Genomic DNA, 19120 nt, shown 5'->3' on the forward strand with positions numbered 1-19120 from the left:
GACAAACAATGAGGCTACTGCCAGGTCAATTCCCACACTCGGTCTGCAGTCGACCCCCTCAGCCACTCGAAGATCCTCACAGTGTGCATGTCCGATTCTCACTCGGCATTTATAGGAAAAACATTTGCGACGATCAAAGCACGTTGCATGTCGGAGCTTTGGCGTATTAAGGGCTTCTGTTTAAAGCTTCTGTTTGACTTATACGATCTGTGAAAAGGCTTTGCGACATTACACTTTTATTTGCATTCAATTATGGTACTTTTTTGCTTAAAAGGAAATGTATTTTTTTGACAGTCTGGGTCTTAAGTTTGGCCGTGGGTAGCTGCAGGTTAGCATAACAACGCGCTCGCCGCCATTATTTCAAAAATTGTGGACGTGTGTGCTTTACTTAAGCGTACATGACTTTTCCCTTTCGTAAGCCCCTTCAGTCGCACGAGCTTTACGGCTAAAACAACTGTAAACAACACGGCAGCACATGGTGGAGGAGGCCACCCAGTCAACTTTGAAGTTTAAATAAGAGGCAGCTCTGAAATGCCCGAAATATAGAAATTTGTGATGGATTTTCCTTTATCAGTTATACTTGGATTAGAGTGTAACATTACAGTATGAGATTTTCCTATGTCCATTTATCTACAAAGAGAGGTGTGTACAATATTATGCTGACATAAAGGCAGGTTTATCAGATTTAGCAGCTAGCAACTTTAAATCTGTAAATCCTGGGCAATAAACATGACCTGATGACCTTGATACGAAAATCCTGTCACAATAAGACCCAGGTTGTTTTTATAAAAAAAACTTTGCCTCGAGAAAATACTTTTCCCATTGATGTCAGCATTTGCCCCAACATAGTTGGCGACCACAGAGCATGTCCGAGGACATTTAGTCACATCTTTGCTCCTCATGTTTGGCTTCACAGTAAAGGAAAAGGGAACTCAGTCAAGGACACCAAAAATATTAAAGATATGTCCACATTATACAGGCACATTGAGAAAACTAGATCCCTGCATGCATGTCTGTTGTGCATTAAAATAAATATCCAAGGTGAGTCGCGAGCACATGGTGGGTTAGTTATATGGAAAGAGTAGGATGTAAAAGTGGATCCGTGAACTTCTGTGATATAATTGAAAGGAATAACAGCAGAAGGCAGCTGGAGGAGGTTTTTTCATTTACGGATGGAATGCAGCACACAATACACCACTGCTTTTCTTGTCTTTTTTTTTTAAGCCAAATCAAGTTCTAAATGAAAACTGTATGTAAGGCTGGAAGCCACCTTTAGAGAGCTCAGGACCCCCTTAATTTGCCCCAGAGACACCTTATGGCACTGATGATTTCAAATTGAATCCTAAAACTCTTTTCCTCTTCTTCTTCTTCTTCCTCCCCCTCCTCCTTGTTTCTCCACAAGAGCTTAATCCTCCTAACCAGCACCATATGTCCTGGAAGGCTGCTGGAAAAGTCTGGAATCTACTTTTGCCTCTTTAACAATAGCATCTACATAAAAAAACGCTGAGCTGTGTCAAGTGGACGCTATGGGTCTGAGAGCGCCGTAAAAAGAAGCAACGTTTTGTGAAGGAGCAACCTCAGGATGCCGACCTCGAACTCAGATCCGGAGGTGCCGATCACAGCTCGGCCTCTCAGTGGAGCCAATCAGTCTGGTTGCTTGTGCACATCTAATTCATATTGATTTCCAAAGGCCGAATCAAGGGTGTGGTGTTGTGTTTCTCGATGGAGAATTTCTTTTTATTCCCTCTCCAGAGATTTGACGTTCCAAATGATCATTTACAGAAACTTCTCTCTCTGGTCCATTATCTTATCTTAGCTTCTTTTTTTCTTCAAACCGCCGTTGGCTGGAAACAGAAGCTCTGAACTCCGCTGCGTCTGAGCAGCCTTGTCACGTCTTTTTACAAGCTCTGGGACGTGCTCATCTCCTGCTGCTTAACACAGGGTGAGGTGGGGTTGATCTCCAAATGATGACATTATTCCTTGTTAAAAGTACATTAGCGTCACGCTGTGTATATATGAAGGAGTGTTTCTTATTTCAAGAATTACAGCGAGAAGCCCATATTTTCTATTGAAACATCTCAAGCTCATTTTGAATCGGAGTCAACGTTCATCTTTTGGAGAAATACTCCAGCAGTTGTCACGAGCGGTTGTGTGAGCACTGGAGACCTATGGCAGCTCACCTGGGACCATCTATTGCAACTCTGATGAGCATGACATGCTAATTTTGGAACATAAGTGTGCCACTTAGTGTGATAACGGGTGAAAGATATAATTAAAGTCAACAAAAGCTGAAAACTTCCGCAGCATAAAGACTTTTATAGAGGGCGGCATGTTGACCTGAAAACGATTAGCAACCAGGCTTTAAACTCCTCTTCCTCTCTTGTTAATGTGTCTTGATTTTTTCTATAAAGCCTCATCATCTTTTATTTTCTCTGCCCGTTTCTTTCCGATCCACCAGACTTTCCCACACCGTGGAAAAGGTCCAGGGCGATGGAATTAGAAGATGAAAGCGCTTGATAACACCTCCTCTGTCAGTTTCACTTTTCCTCCGCTTCACTTGTGAAGACTGAAGTTACCAAATGTTCTCTCGGGTCCCGTTTTCCGACCTTGCCTTCTCTGGAATTTGGCTTGACCTATCCAGCGGAGCTTTTATGGGGAAACTTTAATCAAATGCTTTATTTGCCGAACACCACAAGCAGTATCCAGTTGCTGTTAACTGGAACAGCTTGTCCCTACTGTATAACAGGTTTTTGAGGAAACTTACATTTTTGAAGGGTGTCATAAAAAGTGTCATTAATATTCATCATAGTAGCCATAGACCACTTTACGAATATCTCATAAATATTGTACATTTAAAAATATCCTAAATGGCAGCATCTGAACACCACTGCTTTGATAGATGATGCTGAAAGAGGTTCACTTAACCCCAGAATGTAATGGTATAACACAAGTGCAGTGCCCGTTCTAAACCTGCCTGTTTGGAATGGGCTGTTTGTTTGGCCTGTGGGGAATCTGGTTGCACTTTCTTTTCTCAAACTGTAAACGTGACCTTCCTGCAGTAATGGAGCCACAGCGAGTCAAGGCCGACTGCTGGACTCAGTCCACAGAACCCCTGAAGCTGCACCACTGCTGCTGCACAAAGAGATTTTCACCTGTTTTTCAAAATTCAGTGAAGGCTGAGTCAATACGCAGAACCCCGAACTGGGGAATCAGTTGCTGTTGATCGACAACATCACTTATGTTGATGAGTCCCAGCAGCCGCTGCTACAGAGCACCGGTTGCCTGTTTATTAAAAGTGTATTAATGTTAAACGTATCATTTGTCCAAATCGCATCAAATTCAACACTGCACTTCCTTGGTTCCTTAACGGTTCACATGTCAAGTGTAACGGCAATAAGATGAACAGTTCTCGAGAAATGCTGGACAAATACATAACAGATTTCTGGAATTAGATAGGCACCTGCAGATATTCCCTCCTCCTACAAACAAATCACCTAATAAATTAACTTTTGGCAGAACCAGGCTATTTGCAGTTTCATCCCATTTCCAGTGAAGGTCTATTTCCCAAAATGTCAGTCAATCTATATTTGTAAGACAGGGGTTCACGCTATTTCTCAAGACTACATTTTCTACCACCTTTATTTCCAAACATTTCATTGATGATTGTTAAAATTCAAGGTGAGACTCCAGAAAGGAAAGAAAAATTGGTCTTACCACAGGTCCTATTTCTCCAGGCTGCCCCAGATCACCCTTAAAGGAAATAGAAAACAGACAGTTAATATAAGAGCAGCGGGCTAAGTCTTAGAATTTCAAAATGATCATAAATAGTATTGTCTGGTTAACAACAGAGCACTCTCTAGATTATTATTTTTGTATTCCCCATTTCTTTTAGCAGCTGCTCTGATGCGTAGCGGCCATGTTGCCAAGTAGAGCTCAGCATTGTTCAGCTCATATACCGAGTTGGCTGGGAGGCATTTATCATGCTGTGCCACCTGTACCCTTCACTGTCCCCGTCCAACAACCTTGTTCTCTTCTTTGGTTCAGGCCTGGCTCTCGGATGTTCATGCAGGTCTCGGGGTAGAAATGAGACGCAAGCCATGTCCACATTGCTCTGCCAAAGTCAATGCTTGAACCGTGTTCCCGTTTTTGTGACATTCACCGGAGGATTTTTGCCACCGTCTCTCAGAGTGATTCATTGCAGCACAAGTAAATCATAAAATAAACCACCGCAGCAAGGGAAGTTTAATTCCTAGGGAATACACAAGTATTGCAACTGCAAATCGGGGGGGGGGCTTAAAAACAATAGTCATCAAAATCTTGGAAAGATTTGGATAAACAACACTTTATATTTTTGCACCCCCACTGTGAACTCAGCCAAGTCAATAAAGATCAGCTGGAGACCTTGGAAGGTTTTATGGCTCAACGTAATTGACAGGCGTTTTCTGTTTCTTCCTTCTCTCACAGGCAGAATTCACATAAATTAGTGTAATGCCAGTGACAGACTTAAAGACATGGAAAATATTACGTTATAATGAAAACCAACCAAGTAAACGTAAATACATGGAAAAGAGCATTTTCCTGGAGAGCATATTCCTATTTAGCCTAAAACATTTGGGTAATGAACTGCACTGTAGCTCGTCATTAAAAAGGATTTCATTGGGATAAATCCCTCTGGTACTGAGTCAAATCATTATGAATGAGCTTAATGGGAACAATGCAGTTTAATTTTTACAGGAAAAATATATCTGAATGTTTTTCTGACAACAAAAGAAAACTCTATGTCAATCGCTAAACCAACTTCCCCATGACAGGTGAAAAACAATACTCACTGCTAGTCCAGGCACACCTCTGGGCCCATCTTTCCCCGTGTCCCCTGGAGGCCCCCTCGGCCCCGGAGGGCCCGGTGGCCCCGGAGGCCCAGGCGCTCCCGCCTGCCCCTGATCTCCCTGTGTGTCAGAATAACGAACGTTTCATCATCATTATGCTGTGATATTGTTGGATCAGCTGAGACTACAGCAGTTAAATAATGATGAAGCAGAGAAAAATGAAATGTTCTGGCAGGTTGCTATGTGGGTTGCCTCCATTCATAACATGGAGTAGAATTTGTGCTATTGAATCTCTCGGCTAAAGCTACATGTAGCATACAACAGTAAAGATGGAGCTGCAGTTGTTTTATTTACGGCTGAAATAATAATGCATGCAATCCTAAACGGACCTCATGAGAAGAATAGGGTTTGTGCATGAGGTGCGGACTGAAAAAAGTCACATTGTTTAGAGTGTAGAGCTACAAGGTGAAAATATACTGGTAATGTGTCATCCATTATTAAAATGGATTGTCAAAAAATATTCAGCCAACTAACTTGCAGGGACATTGTTTAAGTAATAGTAGGACAGTCATTGATTCATTGTAACAGAAGGACTATAAGAGTGCATGTGACACGTCTGTCTGAAGGCTTGCATGCAAACTGCAGAATGGCCAGACAGAAGTAATATGAAGAGACTTGGCACGATGGACAGGAGGAGACGAGTGAGGACACAGCCACTACCTTAATGAGACGTCGCTTTATGAGCTGCTGGTCAGCGGAAAGAAAGCCATGATTGATCTTAGGGAAGACCATCTGAGCAGGTGTGTGAGGTCAAGAGGTCGAAGGTCACAGAGGTGAGAGAAGGTTGAAGAAGGATGAGGTCCCGGAAGAAGAAGAAGGAGGAGGAAGGCAAATGCAAAAAGAAACAGATTTTGTTAGAGAGGCCTGTGTTCGTGGACCGCGCTCCGGCGCCTTTACACATTGGAGAGAGAAATCCACACTTTTCCAGCACTGAGGTGGTTTGCTTCGGAAGTCTGGGCTTATATTTTGGAGCCAGGGACCGTAATTACCACCTCGGGGGTGCAAGGGTGCCACAGTGTCCTTGCGGTCCCCGGAAAAATGGGAATTTCTCCTCCCCTGCGAAAGCGCTGTCATCATTATCATCATCATCATGCCTGCTGCTAAATCAGACCCCGGGAGCTGCACAGACTGACACCAGCTTAGTCGAACCCTTTGAGTTGGGGTTGATTTATTAACCTTGTGCCTTTCAATGCATGCTTTATTCTGCTTGTGTCCATTGGTATTAAGTGGCTTCATCCATCGCTGAAACAATCCTGAAGGCCAAATTGGTGGATTGAAGGATTTGTGGTGAACCATGGGCACGGGTTTTAAAAAAACACCTCGGTTCATCGGCGAGTTTTCCTCTTGGAGTTCCTTCCATTCATTTTAGCATCAATGGACACAAGCCAGACCATGTCTTGCTTTCAGGATTCCTATTGTTCCAGTCCGCTACATATTACTGGACTATAAAGGCCACCTTTGCTTTGGCACGTAGCACGGAACACATGCACAGAAATCTCTGGAGTGAAAAACTGGTAGCAGTAGTGTGGAAGGGACGATTGACTGGCTGTGATTAATTAGATGGTGTTTTTTCCCTGTGTCTACTCTATCATCAGGCTCGGAGAAAAAGCAGCCAGCAGTGATTCATTTACTCCCAGTGTGCACAGCAGAGGGGTCGGACTGAGCAGCTACAGGCGACACCGCCGCCGACAAACCTTGACAGTCAGGATCTGATTGCTGTGCAAAGCAGCCAGCGTAGGGAGACCAGGCAATCCCTAAAAGGGACAAACAGCAGAACATGGCACAACACACGCATGACATTCAAACACATGGGTGAACAAAAACAGATGAAGGTGGAAGAAGATAAGCATCCCACTTATAAATAGAGTCACACATTTATCAAGTAGGCAGCGTAGGGTGTGTGATCTTAAATAATTTCCTGCTTTCCCTTATTATTTATCAAAAGCCAACATCAAACCAATTCTTTTTAAGTACCAGGCATTTCAGTTAAGGCAAAAACATGACCAGCATTTAATTTAACTCTCCGCCATGAAACTAATGGCACTGGGGTCATCCTGTGTAGAGACTATCCATATAAGAACATTTGTTAAGGCGACAGACTTTGTGCTATGACACGTTGATAGATTGAGGTATGGTATTGTTCGAAGAGTTTGGGGGACGTCACACGGATTGAGACGTTTACTGGAAATTCAAACAATTGGTTTCAAATTCCCTTGTCAAAAATCCTCATGACAGATGTGATCCGCTCATGAAAACTAATAGAAAGAAGAAAGCGATGGGTTTTCTGCTTGTTAAGAGACAACAATGGTTTATGGCTGAATATTAGCTTTGATACGAGTCCAGGAACATTGACATATCCCCAGCTAGACATGGTTTTGAATGTTACACTCACATAAATGTAGACCATTAAATTTGATTCCTTTTAGAGATAGTCAATACGTAGGCATATACATATATATATACATTTTATGACACTTTCATGCCTGTCAAACAAGGCCTTTGATATTGATGAGAGTTTTAGGTTTTCTGTAAAATGCATTGACTGCAAATTTCTACCTAAAACAGCGATTCTCCAATCTCCATAGATCGTAACAACTATAAACAAGCTTGAGAAGTCTTCCAGGTTTAATGTACCTGGGGGCGCTAGACAGAGCGACACTTAAACGGGACATAAACCAGATTAAAAGCCAGGTTCAGAGAGATTGTGGAAAAAGCTGCAGTCCTGGACACTATCAGGGGTTGAGGTTGATGTTAGTGTCTCTGTCCTGCTCTGTATTTGATTTGGGGGGAGTTTAAACTCCATCTACCTGAGCCAAACTTTCACAATATAGTATTGCATTACAGCACATAGATTTGTCCTCATAGTAAAAGCCTTTTCCCCTACGTTAAAATTACAAACACATGGCATAAAAAATATGAATTTATAAAGTACTTAATCTCAGAAGGGAGTAATTGCATGAATATTTTGGAACAACCATATCTTAACTGCATGACAATAATAATAGTTATATTTTTTCATATTTTCCTCATACTGTAGATAGTCAACAGGAGACAATAAAGACTTTCACCACAACATTAGACTTTAGCCACAATGTATATCATGGATCAAGTTCTCCCATACTGTGTATAAAGATGGACGACGCCACATTTCTACTTCCTCCCACTATCCAGATATGATAGCCACAATATCCCATTTACTAATACTGCTATCTTCCACATTCGGAGCCTGAGTATGTATAATAGCGATCAGGGGATGGAAATGATTGAGTGAGGTCCTACAGATAGACACACTTGGCCAATCGTTTGTCAGCATCATCAGTCAATCATAATTTAACTTGTTACCATCACCATCTTCGAGAAAAAGTAATTTGACGTGTATAGGCTAATTTGACTTTTTTAATTTGGGTCCACGTCCCATCTATTGACATGGAGGAGGTAGGATGTATAGCCTGTAATGCAGCCAGCCTCCAGGGGGGTGAACAAGATGCTTTGGCTTCACTTTTGGAGAGGTGTCCTGTCGTCCATCTTTGTCAGTCTAAGATCGATTCTAATATTAAAATGAGTTCCACCGGAAAACAACTCAGCTCCTGATCAATTAATTGGTTAGCTAGGCAATGAGGCAAAAATGGCACCAAACTGATTGCCCATTTTCTTTTACTGCTTCATTCTGTAAATAATCAAACTAAATGAACTTGAGTTTTTCTCTCCAAAGACTGGCACACTAGCATGTTGTGTAAGAGATCAATCTACTTCTATATTAAAGCTTATATGATAAAATCTGCCCTATCCAAACATGGATTTGGTGCCATGTCTGTGGTTTCCCGAAGATAATTCAAAAAGCATGGCTCATTAAGAACGCAGGCTGATTTAAATCAGCTCTGCAGCAGAACAGAGAGAAATGGATACTCTTACACTGTAGACAATAGCAATGCTGTGCTTAGAAATATTTCTCAAGTTATTTACAACCTCAGACATCCTGGGGACAAAGGAGGGGAACAAGTGGTTGATCATGGTCAGTGGGGGAGAGGACAATACAAAGAGTCCAGGCATGGAAATGTGTGGTGCATGTGCAGTCTCCCTGGGTTGTTGCCTGCTTGCTTTTACAATCATTTTGATGCTGGAGAGAAGCTGCGGTCAGATCGACAGCACGTTGACAACCTCGCTGACCAATGTGGGTTTGAAATGTGGACAGAACAAACTAGTTTGATCTTTCCCTACAGGAGGCAAGAGAGGGGAAAAGCTCGACTAGAGTAGGTGTTGGAGAGTTCTCACCTTGCATTGCCTCTGTGCAGCTATGTATGAGAAAAATAATGACAGAGAATCCAAACCGATTGCTTTGTTTTTATGTTTTCCCTCCAAAGCGGATTAAATTGGTTATATACGGTGAGAAGCTCTGTTGCTATGTATTGCCATGCAGCAAGATGACTGCAATTGTAGTAAACAAAGTCCGATATGAGGACAATCAGCAACAGCCGTTTCAGGATACTGGCCAAAACCAGCATCTCCCTGGATCACAAAACATCCAGAGCAACTACAGGCTGTGGCATTTACTAAATATTTATCTACAGATGTCTTTAATACATTTCAAAGTAGAATAGTACATGGATTTGAAGCCTCAGATTTGGCAATACTCAGATACATCCAAATCGTCTCCAGTGAAATTCATCTAAGGCCTCTGATTTCATGTGCAAACAGCCGACTGTACAACGCTTCTTTGTTCAGAACTGAAAAGTCAAATGCTGGAAATTACATAACCCCAGCCTCTTTATTTTGGAAGAACATTTGGGCAAATTTGTCAAATCCCAAGATGTGAGAAAGAAAAAAAAAGCCCTGAACAAACATGGGCGCATTTTTTGTTTTTTTGTGAAAATCTTAGGAATTTTTCCTCCGACTGACCCAGGAATTCACCAACCTTTTGCCTGACAGCTGTAGCTAGTGCCATTGCTCAAAAAGACCACACACCTTCCTCTGTGATGATGCACACAAACAGCAACGCCTGTTAAAATTCCCTTTATATACCACCAGTGGAGCTCGAGAAGTGGCCACACATTTGTTTGCCCAAAACTGGCTGATTTATTATTTAGTTGCTTGGTTAACCTTTGACATTTTGGATGTGGCCAGTGACCCTCGGGGTTAAGAAATGACTTGACCCTGACATGTGCGGAACAGGCAGAGGAAGTGGGTGTCTGTGGGGAAGTTCTGCCGGCCATGTGGCAATTTGAGTAACACCCGTACACATCTTTGACCACTAAGGTTGAGAGGTTCTGATTTGACCCTTTAAAGACGTACACTGTGTCCGAAATCAGCCCCCCCATTCACTAACCCCTACTCACCATATAGGGGCTTTTATGTAGATGACTTTATAGTGAGGACATTTTAGATACGATTTTTTGTCTATCTCGGCAACGCGGCGTGCGCAATGCATGATCGTACATATTGATCGGTTAGTGACCATTGGTAGTACATTACTTTTCACGATGCATTGTGGGTAAAAATGAGTCCACTATAAAGGGAGGGTATAAAAAACTTCCACAAAACATTCGCACATCGCTACAAAATGTCAGATTCACTATATATAATGATCAGTGAGTGATTTCTTACACAGCACGCGATGCGTAAACACAAAACGTCTGTCCTTTAAATGATTTGAAATTGAAATCTGTTTGGATTCGATACAATCTGGCAGACAGCATAGCAGACATATTCCTGACATGTTCTGTTTACATGTGTGTCCATATGGGTTTAATTGACTCTCTGCACACAGGCAATACTGGGCATGAAATGAGCTTCACTCGCAGCCAGATACATTCAAGGTCAAGCAGCACTTGCTCCGTTATGCCTTCATTTATTAGGGAAATCTTTCTAATACTGTTCCGCTGCATTTACCCGCTAATCGATTGCAAAAAGTCAATACTCCATTCTAAAAGGAGGTAACTCGATTTGGTGGTGACCTGAGAATTCTTCCATGCATCTGCAGTCCTTCACATGCGTCTGTGACCGTGTGTTAATTTGTACCTGTTAGGGAACAATCTTCGCAGTAACTGGAAATTAATGAAACACTATCTCGACTCGGACAGTTTATTTATTTACTCTGCAAGACAAATAGGGCCGGGTTGGTCCCTGTAACAACTCTGTCAGCCACGCTGCTGTTCCCAAAGTATAAATCACTGAGCTGATAGAGACAGATGACTCCATTTCCGAGGTTAAAAGGGTACAAATTATGGGCAAACCCCAAGAAATGTGATCTTAAAGGGGGCGAGTTTAGTCTCTTTAATTCATCTGGGGAGCAAAGATATTTCCTCTGTTTGCTGCAGTTCAGCTCTTGTAGCTTTAACTATTATCCAATACTTTTTATGTCATTAAAAATTTACCATGGATATCACAGCTCTTGTGAAACCACTTGGTGATCCACAATCTCTCTGAACCTGGCTGTCATTCGAGGAGAGCCCGCATATGTAACGTTAGATTCATCACTCTGAGACCACTAATCAAATTTCACAGGGGAAGGTCACTTGTATTGACTTTGAAGTCGTTAGAAATGTGGTGCTTCGACGCGCCGCACCGGCCCAGAGGAGCGCTGGAGTTAATCGGCAAACTGTTCAAGCCACATACTGAACTGGGATCAGATCCACTGGGGGGATGGCTGGCGTTCTGGTGACGCGACTTCTGTGTTGTTGCGCTCTCTTGTCCTTGCGCTCTAACCTCTATACCAAATCAGTAACGGGCGTTCAGGGCGACTTTGAATGCGTGCGATTTACGCTCGGTGACGACAGCGATGTGCAGCATGTGACCCCGGTTAATGCAGTCTAGTTTAAACAAACCTGTGCACTCAGAGAACGCTAAAACATTATTTGAGAAAAATGAGTGCTAGGTTTACTGTTATGTGGAGATAAAGTCATTCATTTCAGTCTGTCAAGCATGAAAAAGCACTCACATTATCATCCTTTAGAAGCTACACTTTGTTAGAAATGTCAAACTATAGAGCTGGAAATGATTAAGGCTCTGAATATGAATAAGAGTGAAGTGAATCAGGAGTAATTACAAATACAGAGCTAGTTGGCTTTTGATTATAGTTGAGATTGTGCAGATTTGTTCTTCTCGTGTGCAAAAGCTGATGTTTCAATGTTCAATTTGAAGACAAAAGATTTTTTCTTTCGGTCTTTACACGTGAAAAGTAAACCATCCCCGTGCCTTCCGAGGTATCATGCACGTTTTCCTGCCCATTCTTGTTGTAGAAATAAGCAGAGCTGGAAATGCTTGTTGTATTTGGCCAGATGGGAAGAACAATATCCCCGGAATTTCATGCATCTCAAACCTTTTACCCACAATTCTGCTGGGGGACAACACACACACACACACACACACACACACACACTCGTCAGCTAATCACAAAAAGTTGGGAGTAAGCTGCATACCCGTGGTCCCTGGTCGCCTTGATCCCCCTGCGGAAGGCAAGAAAAAAATAATTTGTCTTGAAACACAGAGGTCGTACACGCACACGCACGTGCACACATACACACGAGTGTGGTGCCAATAATAAGCAAGACTCCCACCAAAATCATTGAGGCATAATTCAGAACACATTGATAAAGGAAAATAATACAGGAACCCTCAGCAATTCATTGTGGTTCAGAGTAAAATCACTTACGATAACAGGGACTGACATGAATTGAGTATGAGAGACAGAGAGAGAGAAAGAGAGAGAGAGAGAGAGAGCAGTGGTGTGAGGTTTGGTGGGTTCGGGGGGCTGAGCGTGGACGAACTGCATTACCAGGCCAGATTTCATGCCCCAGAGATCTTTGGCTTTCTGCCTTTTCTCTGGGGGTGAGATCTCTGTGGAGGGAGCACGTTCCCCCAAGTAGAAAACGTTTCAAATCAACCTGCATGGTGAGGACTGTGGGTTTATCACGTTAGAGTGAAACCAAAAACAGCACACTTTTGTATGAGGTAAGTGAAGGAGGACGAAATGCTGGTCTAGAATCGGATAACTCAAGGTCCTTAAACCGTGTGATTCGACGCCCTCCGCTCGCCTGTTGGTTTCAGTCCAGCCACAGCAGTAAACTGAGATGAGCAGTTTATCACACGTGGATTTAAATTACGCTCAAACAAACTTGTAATCCCTGTGAAATTTCAAATAAAGCAAGCTTTGGGAATGTATTCAGTCAGCCGCTCCAAAAAACGGATTTAACGGCAAAACTGTTGTGAGTGGCCACAATGATGCGCACTTTATTCATCTTGGGTGGGTGGAACGAACACAGTTGTTTTTCATTTCATTAAACTGCAGATGAAGCGGTTCACATGAGAGGCATGAACGTGCATCTGATCAGTGCGACTACGTTCTTCACAACTGCCCTAACGGATGCACTTAAATATGGTTTTATCCTTTTAATATGGTTCTGTAAGTGGTCGTGTCTTCTATTTTCTGCTTCAAGGGACACCAAATAAGAAAAAAAACACACACATGACGACTGTCAGCGCCAACGTCTTTCCACACCCCACATTACAAGAAATCATCAATTACCAGAGAGCGTAACTAGACACAGATGAGAATCTGCGTCTCTGTGTTTGTGTTTAGCTCTGGTTAGCACTCTCGCACCATTTCATTTTATTTCATAGCTGAATAATCCCTAAAATATAACAGATTATTGCCCAAGTTATTGCTTTTTTTTAATAAAATGTTTATTTATTAATTGCTATCTTGAGACAGGCCTTGATCTTCCACAGTAGCATTTTAGAAATATCTGTTTTAAAACTTTAGATCCACTTGTTTCCATTATACAGGAGTTCAGGGACTTAATCAACTGGATATCCGGTTCTCAGGTTTTTTTGACTTTGAAGCGCACGTTTGTCCTGCGGACGTATAAAGAGACAGTGTGGTCATGTTGTACGCACCACTGCTGTTTTATAGAGGAATGTTCAACTGGAATTTAAGGGCCTCAAAGTTTGGCTCTGGCTTTCGGTCATTAATGTTCTGTGCTATGTGGACGACAGGAGAATTTAAATATTCAAACTTGACGACAGGAGGACTTGCCTAACAGTAATTGTGAGAAATCCTAAAGTCACGCATTGTATTTTATTCTATAATTTTACATATTTCTATTTTATTTTTATTATTTATTTTACCTCTTAATCTCTTTTCTTTTGAAATTGTTTTGAACTATGCTTTTTTGTTTTAATTGATATCTCTATTTTGAATGTTCTGTCCAAGAATGCAAATGATCTTTCAGCACTAAAAGAAGAAATATGAATAAATAACTATCAATATAAAATGACTCACCTTTTCACCCTTTGGACCTGGAGTACCCTACAGAGAGAAAAAACAGGGTGGTTAAAAAAAATGTCAACACTGCATATATAACAAGACAATGAGAAATGACCATGTCAGTTAGTTGTAATCATTGTGGCACCATGGTAAGTAACAATACCCCAAAGACAACTGTGAAAAGCCAGAGTGACCAATCATGTAACCAAGAAACAAGCTAAACAAAACTTGAACGTCGTGGTCGTTTGAGGGAGGCGCTGAAATAATAAGATTACGAAATTGAGTTTTGATGAAACCAACATTGTGTACTTTTTGACATCACTTTCAGCATTTGATTAAAATGCCCTGTCACAGACTGGGAACTGGTGCGTTAGGCATCGTAGAAAGCACGGCTTATACAAACATGCAATTAAAACAAAAAACCCAAATCAAGTCCATGTTTACTTAGAAGATCAAATCCAGCAATCTCCAAACCACGTATTGGCAAGCACATGGTAAAAATGTGCCCCAAACAAGACGGACGATTCTTGTTCCTGAAACGCAGCAGTTTTTTGTGAGGCGGCGTTGCATCCAGTGCCCGTCAATCAGCAGTAAAGAGCTCCTGGGTGGGCTCCGTAAAAAGATCACGGGATGAAGCGGAGGATTTTAATGATGAGCCGCGCATCCATACGCCTGAGCCTAATGAGCTAGAGTTCAAATAAAGTACTACAAGATTGAGATTGACGGATGAACGTCTCGTGTGTTGGGTTCTCTTTCTTTCTTTCTCCGAGTTTGGACGTTTGGGAAAAGCTATCTTTGGAAAAAACGGTGTTGGTTCGTTTTCAGCCCAGCGACTAACTGACCACCCACTCAACGGTAATGTTCACAAGCCCCTGGAGAAACGGAGAGGGATTGTTGGGCCAATGCTAATCTGTCAAATATATTTATAAGATAAAACGGCTTTATTTCCGCTTACAGACAAATCCGTATCGAAGACCAGATCCAAATCTACTACGATCACTTGATTGAGGATTTTGTAACTGCCAGAAAAATGTTGCACACGACCTCAGGTAAAAAGAACAACTTGTTCTGCTGTCACACACGCAACTGTAGTAGCTGTGCAGTGGCTACTTTCCCTGGATCGCACTGGTTTGTTTCCAAAGATATCAGACACGCAGAAAAGTAAACTGACACTAATCCATAGATTGATGACATTAGAATAAGACCCATGTTTGGACGCTGTTCCTTAAGAGTCTATGGACCAGTGACCCAGAACAGTCGGCTTGCAGACACAGACAAGCCTTCACTGCATTGGCACATTATAGTATGGTTTTAAAACTGAAATGCTTCAGAGGTAGTCCAGCAGTTTTCCGCAGCCAATATCTACCACAATGCTCTGGGGAAAGTAAGTCATAGCCAGGTTTCTGCCTGCTCAGTGCCTTTGGACATTATTTTTGATGCAGTTAACTATGCATAGCTTTTTGTTTATGTATAGTCGTGCATGTCCCAACTGGATCGGCACTGGGCCCACTTTCGCCTTGGTCATGTGGCTGTGAACCTGCACAAGCACGTATACTGCATTGTACCAGTTAAATAAAAGGCTACTGTGATCGCTTCGACAAACCCAGACAAACACTGATGGGATATACTGCTTTACACACACACACTCACATCTAAAGAGGTGATATACAAACAGCCACAACACACTTGTAAACACAGAATGTGCCATTATAAAAACAATGTTTCCAATTGCGGTTCCTTGGGGGGTAATAACACAGGCAACATTCCAGCGCGGCAAAATAAGTTTCCAGCATGTTTCTGAAAAGGGAAGGCAGCTAAAGGAAATGAGAACGGGCTATTTGTTGTGAGGGAAAATTGCCTTTGGACAATAGGAGGCTATTGACAAGCTGTTACCGCAAACATGTGAATGGCTGCAACAAAGAAATACACAAATACACCCGCTGACGCTCTTTGCTCAAGCCTGGGTAGTGTATTGTGTCTGGCACTGTAAAATCCAGATTGAAAATGAATACTGAAATTTATCACTGGGCAACGCACATTTGTGGACAAAAACTTTGTGGAATTTATCATTTAAATAAATTCTAAATTGTTTCAAGACAAGTGCAGCAGCCCAGTGAAACCTGATCAAATCCTTGTTGAGCTTCCATGAGAGGGCAAAAAACAGCATGCCAGGATTTCTTAAATGCTGACACTGAACCATTTCAACTTCTTTGCATGCTGGCTATCTACTTTTCTGACACTGTCAACGTTTGATAAGTGTTACAGTTGACGCAGGGTGTGTATATAAATTAAATATCTTTTTTTGCATTTCTTCAGAATATAAATGTGTCCAGCAAAGCAACTGCAGATGTATCTCCTGGCTGGGCATCACTCATAGACTTTATAGAAAGATGGACGACATGAAGAACCCCAAGTGAGGCCAAAGCACAGTATAGGTCATAAACCCTCCCTCCTCCATTTGTGGATGGGACACAGACAACACTAAAAACATTAAACTACACGTTAAACACACTGATGTGTGTCCAAGTGCTCATTTTTCCAGTAAGTTTGGTTTCAATTTGTTATTTGATGCTATAACAACGGGGTAAATCGTCATGATTGACAGCTGAGACTTAATCACGATCATGGCGTGTGTATTGGCGGAACATGGCTCCATCCCCCGACCGCTACGGCGCAGTCTTTGCCTCCAAATGCTCAAGATGGCAGTGTTCACATCCGGGCTATTTTAGCTTCATTTCGTGATAGTGAGAGGGAGTGTCGACAATCATCCATCTTTATATACAGTCTATGGTGCCACTGTATGAGGCATCCAAGCTTGATATATTTAACAAATGTACTTTTTAACTGTATCAGTCAAATAAAAGACAGCATGTACTGATTTACTTCGCTAGGAGTGGAATGCTGCTTTTATACACCTCTTCATAATCTTGTTCAGTTCGCTCGTCTACCTGCTCGTAAAGCATGTGGAAATGATTTCGCTGCACAGTCTGCACCTGCTCATTATACGGCCCATCATTTGCACATCACTTGGACAGACAGCATCCACAGGGGCTTTTCCAAAAGGTTTAAGCAAGTACAGTGAGAGTCTTTTATGGAGACTATTAAACAGAGCTCCTGCAAAGACCATTTCAAAGGGGCGAACTGTACTGCAGCGGGTATCTGTTTGCAGCTTTGTGGCTTTGTTCTGCCCCAAGGAAGGTTTCTAATCAGCACCTGCGTATGCTTTTCACATCATTCTCTTTTTTACTGCTTCTGCTCTGGCTCTTTTTCAAAAGCAGCCCTCCAGCAGGTGCTAGACATGGCTCATCGGGCTGCTTCTGTTTGATCCGTCCTGCTCACAATGCATTAGTTTGTTGAACATGATTAACCCCCCAGTGTTTACTATAACACTGGGTTCTTAAGTGGCCACATATATGTAAAAAGAACGCTATCATGTTGTCTTCAGAAATAAACTTATTTTTACATAAGAAGCTACCAGCAGTAAGTAGGTAGTATTGAGCTGCGCCCACTGTTCTGTCAACATGACGCCTCTCCCTTTTATACTTGGGATTCAGGCACGTTGACTTGGTGCAGTCTTCTCCTAAAGGATAGGTGTTGCCGCTAAGAAAAATACAACCACACTGCCTAAGAAAGGCAAAGAAGATGAAGAGGAAGCACAAACAGAACAATTTGTTTACCGGCTTGTCCTGTTTCTTTGTTTTGACAAACCAGTTGCAGAGGTTTTTCCTGCAAAATGCCTCGTCTTTACCTACGGTCTGTGAAATCTCCCTGCAGGAGCCATCTGGGAATCTCTATACTCCCTTATTAATGAGATGATGAGGGAAAATTGAGATTTCTGTAGAGAAAGACCTGTTTGCAGACTCTTGCCTCCAGCACGATCGTTAGTGCACCGCATGCACCAAGTTAAGGCTGGGACGCCGGCGCATGCCAGCGGAAATGGTGTCATTTCTGGCAGGAGTCACTGCGTGCGAGGACAGGAATGGCGAGAGTCTTGACATCGTCATGTGTTTGCCAGATAACATGGGGGGACTCCAGGAAGTTACTACACAGAGCCAAGAACTACTCCAGTCCCCTGTTGCAAAAGCTTGAGTTGTGGATGATTAACCAAACAAGCTAACCTCTTAATAATGGAGCTTTTCAGATGTTGGTAAACCCTATTGCTAGCCTGGTGCTAACCTAAGCTAACTGCCTTTAGCAGAAATTAGATTCATATCGGCAAATGTTCCTATTTCCGAAACTGTCAAACAATTTCTTTGACAAATTTCTGAGAACAATGTTACATTTTGGATTTCCATGTGTGTCCGATAGTATTTCAATGGGTTTCCTCGAAAACCTCTTTCCAGATTAGTCCCAGTGTAAGTGACGTCAAGAAATATCAAATGTGTCTTTGTAAAAGCAGCTGCCCCAAAGCAGAAGCTCTATATCTACTTATTGAAAATGACACACATCACATTGATGGTAAGCCTCACATCTTCTGCTGCTTAACGCTGGGCAAACCTATGTCAAACTTCCATCATGAGATGATTTGTAACAGAAAATCCTCTGTGCATGATACTGTCGAGTTGGTGGACCACTGGATCAAGTTTAAGTTTCTTATATCCACATACAGTACATGTCTAGCTTCTCATTCCGAGCCAAACCATGACCACTGTCTCCTGCAATGGCCTGAATGAGCTGTGGGTATGAAATAAAGAGGAAACCCCAGCCACCTTTAAAAGGGAGCGGGGGAGGAATATGGAACGGTCTGCAGGGAAATATAAAAAAAGGCAGAGAGAAGTAGGGCCAAATCCACAACAAAAAATGTCTCAAGATAGTCTCGAAGGAATTTCTTCAAATTTGGTGAAAACGTTGAAAGGATGAAGTGACTCGATTTGGACAGGGAAAAGGTCAAAGACATGGGTCCTCACAAGAAATCTTTTTGGCCTCTGGAACGTGATATCTCAAATATTTATAATTTTGATGCACAGAATAT

The 19120-nt window shown here is 42.2% G+C and overlaps 1 protein-coding gene across 15 annotated transcripts in view; it reads right to left on the reverse strand.

The window, feature by feature from the left end:
- The window catches only part of LOC118102448 (collagen alpha-1(XXV) chain), a 146415-nt gene that overhangs the window by 36793 nt on the left and 90502 nt on the right, over nt 1–19120 (reverse strand). For 14 of the 15 annotated variants that reach the window (XM_035148642.2, XM_035148638.2, XM_035148643.2 and 11 more), the window contains exons 5-9: nt 14164–14190; nt 12302–12328; nt 5547–5618; nt 4830–4946; nt 3715–3750 (exon numbers count right to left, since the gene is read on the reverse strand). In XM_035148642.2, coding sequence (XP_035004533.1) covers nt 3715–3750; nt 4830–4946; nt 5547–5618; nt 12302–12328; nt 14164–14190 — 279 coding nt within the window. Of the gene's footprint in view, nt 1–3714; nt 3751–4829; nt 4947–5546; nt 5619–6580; nt 6641–12301; nt 12329–14163; nt 14191–19120 lie in introns of all 15 variants that reach the window. The other variant, XM_035148635.2, reaches the window with a different exon arrangement.

Source organism: Hippoglossus stenolepis, chromosome 23, assembly GCF_022539355.2.
Source record: "Hippoglossus stenolepis isolate QCI-W04-F060 chromosome 23, HSTE1.2, whole genome shotgun sequence".
In the NCBI taxonomy this organism is placed as follows: domain Eukaryota; kingdom Metazoa; phylum Chordata; class Actinopteri; order Pleuronectiformes; family Pleuronectidae; genus Hippoglossus; species Hippoglossus stenolepis.